General features: G+C 40.7%; 1 protein-coding gene across 3 annotated transcripts in view; it reads left to right on the forward strand.

Annotated features, from left to right (window-relative positions):
- The window catches only part of LOC117735220 (alpha-1,6-mannosylglycoprotein 6-beta-N-acetylglucosaminyltransferase B), a 55,508-nt gene extending 54,564 nt beyond the window's left edge, over positions 1-944 (forward strand). For all 3 annotated transcript variants that reach the window (XM_034539724.1, XM_034539722.1, XM_034539723.1), the window contains exon 17: positions 746-944. In XM_034539724.1, the coding sequence (XP_034395615.1) occupies positions 746-944 (199 nt within the window). The remainder of the gene's footprint in view (positions 1-745) is intronic.
- Positions 945-8,044: the final 7,100 nt, after the last annotated feature.

Here is an 8,044-nt window from a genome sequence, read left to right on the forward strand (position 1 = left end):
CTATTGATTACTTCTTGATTCATTCTGGACTTCTTGAGTTGCTCATTCTGCAAAATAATAAATGGGTTTAAGTAACTTTCCCTCTCCACAGCGTCATGGCTCATTGGCACTTCGGATTTCAAAGATAATGCGGCAGCACAAACTCTAAAAGAAGACACCAGCTCCCCCTTTTCCTGTCATATCTCCCTTCATTCCATGAGGTTTAAGAGGCAGTACCGTACCGTTAATATTAATTATATCACTGTGATATATGTCATGCAAATGAATCTTTTCAATCTCTTTTAGAGAAAATAAGTGATGTCGAAACACTTAAATGTCTTTAAGCATTTATTAAACAGAAACTTGGATTAATTCAATTGAATGACCAGATCTCCACGCCACAAATGAGTTTTATACATCTACAATTATTATTGAAATATTTGCCCCTCATCCCCCTCCCCCTCTCGCTCCTTCCTCTGTCCCATGGCGTCATGCAAACAGGTTCTGTCTGCATGACAGATGTTGTTTGGCTGTGTACCTGAGAGGAGAGAAAGCCAAAATAAAAGACGACTAGACCATAATAAGATCTGTTATTGTGCCTCTTCGCTGGCGCCGTTGAGGCGAGGTCAAGATGAGCTGCACTCTGCTTCCACAGTTACATTTAGAAGAACACTATGATACATTTCCACCACAATGTAGAATAATAACTACCACCTATAATAGTTGCATCCTAATCTGTTTCCTCCTCTTCTGTCCTTGTTTCCAGGCTGGAGCTCCAGTGTGACGCAGTGGAGCTCGAGATGAACCACCTCTTCCCTGCCTTCTCCGCGGAGCACGCTGAATGTGGCCTGCAGCAGGATCCGCTGCTCTTCAGCTGCGCCGGCTCCAGCGCCAAATACCAGCGCCTGTGCCCCTGCAGAGACTATCGTGTGGGCCAGGTGGCACTGTGCAGAGACTGCCTATGACTAGAGGAGGACCTGTGGACGGAGACTCTTTTCTAAACACTCGGCGAGATCTCTTGGAAAAGGAGAGTCTACGGGGAAACGGTGTAATACATAAAACTCTACTCCTTTTCCTCTGAGTAAGGACTGGCTGCCACAAGTGTAAGACGGTATCTCTCAGGGAGCTGCATGATTGTACTTTGAATGTGGTAGGTTTGAAGCCTCAGCTTAAAGGTGTACATGGCTGCATTAGGACCACAGTCTTAACTAAAGTCATGGTGAAATGTCTCATTTGATGGATCAGTTAGATTAGTAAAGAAACCACGAACAATCAAACGGAAAGCTTTGATTCAAAAAGAAAAAAATATTGCAATGCTTGAAAATCACAAGTGTGTTTACTCAGTGTTGTGTGAATACCTATAGTATTATAGTGGAGTTTGGATATTTGTACTAGATGCACCCAAAGCCATCTACACCATGTCGAGATGTACTATTTTACATGTCCTGTTATGAATATATTTGTACATAAGTGTTGTTTATTAAAATACAGGCAAAAAGAAGTTTTGAAGATTTATTTATAGATTCAGATTCAACTTTATTGTCATTGCACAGAGTACAGGTACTGAGGCAACGAAATGTCGGTTAGCATCCGACCAGCAGTGCAAAGGATGTGGGTGGAAATTATCATATAATTCTAATTATTTTTTCTTTTAAAGTGTACGATTAATTCATAATTATAAGATATCATCAACTTGAAGTGAATCATTTGTCTTGTGGCTTTTTCCTGGGATCCGGCTTCTACCGCTTCGTCTCCACTAGCTGCTCCGGCTCATCTCTTCCAGCTCTGTGTCAGTTTGAGCTTCCGTTTATATTATGCCTTGTTTTGCCTCAAGGTGTCCTCTATCCCAGGACCTTTGTCAAGTCTTGCAGGCTCTAAGTTGATTGGTAGTGCATGGAGCGAGTGAAACAGAGGAATATTACTTGCCAAGTTTGCATACCTGTCATCTCCTCTTTCTGGAGGAATGGCCTGGGGAGACTTTGGATCTTCCTTCTTACCCCGCTGACATCAGCAACACTCGGTCCAGTTCTTTAGTGTTGGTCCGTTTACCATCCTGTAAATGTATGGATGTCTCTGACTAAGAATTGACATCATCACATCCGGTTGGTCAAGTCTTGCCTATCATTGAATCATAAACAGCTGTATTTCAAAGCTTAAGAAGGCAAGTCCAAAAGTTTTTTTTACAGACGAGCAATATTGGAAACTGGAACCATTACAAACTGGCATGGGATGTGTGTACGACTCAGAGGGCTCTACAGCGGGTAAAAAACATAATTGGTACCAATGTACCGAACATCTGTGATATTAGAAGAGCCCAAAGGATACTAAAAGACAATACCCACCCCATCCACAGCCTTTCTTTGTTTCTTGTTGTATTTTTCTTATTGTATCAAAATCGGACTACAAACTGCATTTCGCAGCACTACTCTGTTGTCCAAGCTGAACTAGTCTGTAGGTCCTTCGACCACCAACTATGTCACTGACATGTGAAATTGGGGTGCTGGCGGCAGGAAGAACAACAGATTCTGCAGCTGTGTCCCAAAGACAGTGAGGACCACTGCAGGTGTTTTTCACACTATTTACAAAACTGGGATGAAGATAAGGTTGGAAATCTGCAAAGTTCCCAAGTGTTGTGGTCCTCAGGTGTTTGCTTCCTGTTTTAGTTTGAAAGCCTCTTGTGTCTTTTCTTGTTTTACTTCCTGTCTTTATTGGTTTTCCATTCTTTTCGCCTGTCCCTTGTGTGTGGTCTCCTTTCATTGTGTGTTTAGTTTGTGTGTTTTATAAAAAACAGTTCAGCCATGATTTGTCATTTCCAGTGCTTAGTATCTTTTCTCTATTCCCAGCTACCAGTCTTTTGGTTTCCCGTGTTTTCCGACCTTCTACCTGTTGCCTCACCTTCCTGTCAGAGGACGTTCACCAGTAAACCCTTGAACTGTTCCTGCTGCATGTATCTGCATTCTTCTCCTACAACCAGCAATCATGACACATGTTTTGAAACAACTGTTGGCGAATAGAGCACAGTCATCGGTCACTGGGTCATTGGAATATTATCATGTAATTTATCATCAGGATATAACTCGTCTGATTTATCTGTTAGCATCATATCCTGTGTGATAATAATCAGGATAATCCTCATGAACAGGTTATTCACGTCCATGTAAACACCAAAATCCTCATTTTGTTCAAATTAATTTGAAAGCAGAGCTGACGCTAAAAGGAGCAGTTTACATTAAGCTGCTGAGGGACAGAAACACAAAGAGGAAACACCTGCGTGATCCGCCTCTCTCAGACCGCCGCTGAGATATTACTTTATTCATGCCCAGGGGAGAATTTATTGAAGCAGCAGCAAACATGTTTACAAATATACAATTCAATAAATACAATAGGCAGGGCAGGACATATTACATTTAAGAATTTAAATAATAAAGGAAATGAAAATGTAAAAATAAAATACAAATTAAAGTGTATACAGTGTATCTAAGTATAAAAGTGAAAGTGGTGCAAAGTTTATTGATGTTCATTTGAGGAGGATCTGGCCAGGAGGTGATTTATTGTACAGACTAATTGCAGTTGGCAGGAATGTTCTCCTGTATCAGGAATGTTGAATGTTCTCCTGTATCAGTAATGTTCTCCTCTCCTGTATCAGGAATGTTCTCCTGTATCAGGAATGTTCTCCTGTATATGTCCTAGTTACAGCGACGTTGAAGCAGTCTGTTGGAGAACGTACTCCGCTGTCCCTGCAAGTCGATGATGGAGAAGGTGGTGCGGGTTAATCCAATATGGACAATAATTTCTTCAGTGTCCTTTCCACCACCAGTTTGCAGCCAATGATGGAGCCGGGCCCTTCCTCACCAGTTTAGTGAGTCTGTTGGTGTCCTCCGGCTCCAAAGTACAGAGCACTGGTCCAACAGACTCCAACATCTTGCTGCACACATCGAAGTTTCCTCAAGAAAAAGAGTCGACTCATCCCCTTCTTGTACACAGCGTTGATGTTGGCCTTCCAGTTCAGCCTGCTGTCGATGGAGACACAAAGTCAGACTGGAGTTTGTTCCTTATCTCTTACTCTGCAATGCTTTTTAGTAAGAGATGAAAACTGTGTCCATTGCACAAATTGTAATGTGAGTGTTAAACTGGACTTGGAAAAAAAGCATTTTTAAGGATGAAGGCTGGGAAAAAGATGAATATAACCTGAGGCCTACAGGAAACTGCAGCAAGGTTTTAATGACTGTTGGATTTAGTCCAGTAGATTTAACACCAAAGAGTACAATAGGACTCATTTCAAACCTCACAGCACGGGGTCCCGTTATCGCGCGTCACATTGTAAAAGGCACATTTGGAAAGCAACCTTTTTTATAAAGGCCTAATAAGACAATGTTGGAAACATTTCTCTTTCAAACGATGTCAGTAAACTACTGTTGCTCTCCCCAAGCAGGTTCAGCTTAATGTTGCTCACTCACAATGTATCACCATTATATTTTGAGTTTTCAATATATTGACATTAAACGAACCGACAGTAACATCTTTCCGAATAATTAATTCTCCAAAGACGAAGAAAAGAGAAAGAATGTAAATGATTTTGTCACATGGACAATTTATTCAAACAGAAAACTCTGCATGACAGTGACATAATGAGTAACAACTATCATGTTATTTCATATTAAACTATCCAATAATATTTCTTGTGAGCCATCACAATATACAGATAGATTTAAGAGTAAAAGCTTTCCAGCTTCATTTCCATTGTAATCCATTTCTCTGTCCTCTTTGGTTTTGTTTGTGTTGGCCTGAATGAAACCAGGAAGTGAAGTTGGTTTTAAATTCCCTTTACAGATTACAATACGCACAGAAACAATGCAATGTCACTAAAGTCGTTATCGTGTGAGCTGCTGCTCCACTGGAGCTGAAACCCTCCATGAAGATAAGAGGATTTTAATGAGACATCCTCAAAAGACAGTCAGAATCCTCTTTTAATGATGGTGCTAGTGTCTCTTGGACTGATAGTAAGGACCATTTCACAATATGCCCATTTCGCCTCTGAAATTCATAATTTTTGAACTAATATTGAACTTTCTCTCAAATGCCAAAGGAAAAAGAATATGTGTGTGTGCTAGCTGCAGTCAGGAAAGCTTTGACTCTTTCACGGCTTTCATGGTGGGAATTCAGGTGCTGAACAAAAACTTTGCAAAGTTAAGAAGACATGAAATGTAAATAGACTACTACAGTCAGTGTATTTCTTTCTGAGAGTTAAAAACCTGCAATGCTGCGCCTACAGTTAAAGTAATTAGCTATTCAGCGACACCTGCAAGAAAGAAATGCCACAATAAGAAACTGCAGGAACTCCACAATGATGGTTTCACATCCTGCAGATTGCATGTCCTGCTTTGGCCGGTGTTTGGTGACGACCTGCTGACTTCTGCGAGCTCAGATGGGAAGCTCAGCCGCGACGATTTCAGGCAAACGAGGTGAAGTGTGGAGGAAGTGGAGTGTAATATGGAAGAAGCCGTTTATCTCGAGAGCTGTAGGAAAATATTTGCTGACCAAAAGATAACAATGTAACTCAAATATGTGGAAAGAGTCACAAGAAGCCTGTCAATAACCAGCCACATCAGCAGCAGGCCTCTCTGGTGTCTGCATGTGAAAGAAAGTCTACGCAGAACTTAAGTCCACCTAGACATAAACATAACAGACTTGAAATGCTGTTTTCTGATCATTCTGAACTCTGAGATGTAATAAGAAGGATTTGGAAGAGCAAATAAAAGCAATCTGTAAAATATGCACAGTTCTTGTAAACATCCTTCACCTATTAAAGACCAATTTACACATGGACTTGCAGTAAGTCAGAAAATGACCTTCTTCTCAGTGGATTTATTACCTCAGTAAACATTGTAGACACGAGTTCATGGTCTCAGTTCTTCAATACAGCATGATGTCATTTAGTAAATTATGGCCCCGTTCAGAGTCAATTAGATGATAAAGCTATCTCGCTAACGCGGCGTTGTCCAGTCTGAGAGTCTGTCTGTGTTCTCGTCTTACAACTTTAACCCTTTCACAGTGTGATTTCACTTCATGACAAAAGCACCCCACAAATGTGTTATTGCGCGATGCACAATGACTGCAGCCAATATTATAGTTATTGAAAATGCACAATGACTGCAGCCAACGATCAAGATGGTGACGGTCAAAACACAGAAGTCGAGGCTTCAAAACGACACACCAATGGGTGACATCACTGTGACTACGTCCACGTCTCATATACAGTCTGTGGTTTCACCTCCATAAAAGTTGTTTTAGAATGTTCTTTTTTCATTTTTATTGCTTAAAAAGCATTTGTTGTCACAATTCTCCCAAGTTCTCAAATATAGAAGCGATGTTACAAAACAAGCGCGTAACACGTGTAACAGAGAAGATGTATCCTTAAACGTTAACACAATTACACAGCGTTGGTTGTATATACTGTATTGTCTATAATGTCTTGGCCATGATGAGGCATGTGTGGGTTGTTTCAGAGCTGCAACACAGCAACTCTCACAGTCAAGGTTTTTTTTTTTTCACTTGTGAATTAGATGGTGGCCATGACACAGTATGATTCATGGCATGGCCACCTTTTGTGAAAAAAGAGTTCACACAGGCCTCGATTAATCACTTTCTAACACACACAGCAGGCGTCTTCATCCCTCCTGCCTCACACTCACCTCCTCACCTAAGCCCTGTCTTACCTACTTTATACTCTACTTTTAGGCTCTCAATCTATTGAGGTTCTTCTTTCGCCTCTTAATCCTCACCTCATCTCCTCACGATTATTATTATTTATCTATTTCTAGATGCTGAAACCTTCTCCGTGATCAATTACCCATTCTTTACATGAATTATGTGTACTTGATACTTCTTTCTTTTCACTTCTCTCTCTGACTCTTTAGTATGTGGCACTGAGTGGAGACTAGTTGCCTCCCACAAAGATAAATGCATAACACATAATGACTTTGCTCTTTGTGTGTGTGTGTGTGTGTGTGTGTGTGTGTGTGTGTGTGTGTGTGTGTGTGTCCTTTATGCTGATGCCTTTCTCCATAATAATAGGTTTCTAAAAAGCACCTGCACCTGTTATGGCTAAAGAGCTGCAGAGTAGAATAATATTAGTCAGATTGAGAGACGCTACAATATAAACTGTGGTGCAGCGGGTCAGTGATGTGCAGATACATATTGTAGTTGTATTAGTTATAATGGTGTATAGGAGTTTTTAATATTATGCTTTTCCCTCCTGATTCATCTCTATCTGCCCTCAGCTACTTTATCACGTGAATGAAAACAAGAACGTAAAGTTCTACATTTATTAAAGACCGTGAACACCCTTTATTGTGATTGCATTATTGCCCATTATGTAGATTATTTGGCGTGTTTGAAAATTTGATTTGTTTCACTAGTCTTTTGTTGCTGCGTTCCCCAGGTTGGGCGGCAGTAAGTCAATATTTCATTTGCACTTGACAACATGAATGAGTGAAATGGAAACTTGCTCGAGGTCTGTGTGCCTGTTTCTGTGGGATTGGATGTGCATGCGTCTGCTGAGGAAACACGACTGCTGTCCACTTACGGGGAGCTCTGCTGCTGCATGATAAGGCTGTCTGGTCCAGCCCAGTGAAGACTGCTTCACTTCAACAGAAACTCAGGCGTCTCAGGTAGATGTGAAGGGGCAGCGCAATTATAGGGCAAATATATGGAATCACAAAGGTCCATGTGTTTTTTTCCAGCTTCACATTCTCTGATGAGAACCAATCTACACTCGCACTATACTTGATTCAATACCGTATCCACTCAAAGGAGAGTGAACTTCAGTCAGAAACACGACTCCAAATGAATGATCAAGTTGCTCTGTAACTGCTGGATGTGTTTAAAGAACTTTCTTAACTTAGTTAAGAAAGAAAGAACCACAGTTTATTAAAGAATAATTGCAGGTTTAAAAGTTAGACATACAAGAAGTTAGAAAATAAAATTGCTCCCACTCTGTTATTCATTTTTTTTATATAAGTCTACAGCCAGCAGCCAGTTGGTTGGTTATGTGAAAGATTAATTC

The sequence above is a fragment of the Cyclopterus lumpus genome, chromosome 8, assembly GCF_009769545.1.
Source record: "Cyclopterus lumpus isolate fCycLum1 chromosome 8, fCycLum1.pri, whole genome shotgun sequence".
NCBI lineage: Eukaryota > Metazoa > Chordata > Actinopteri > Perciformes > Cyclopteridae > Cyclopterus > Cyclopterus lumpus.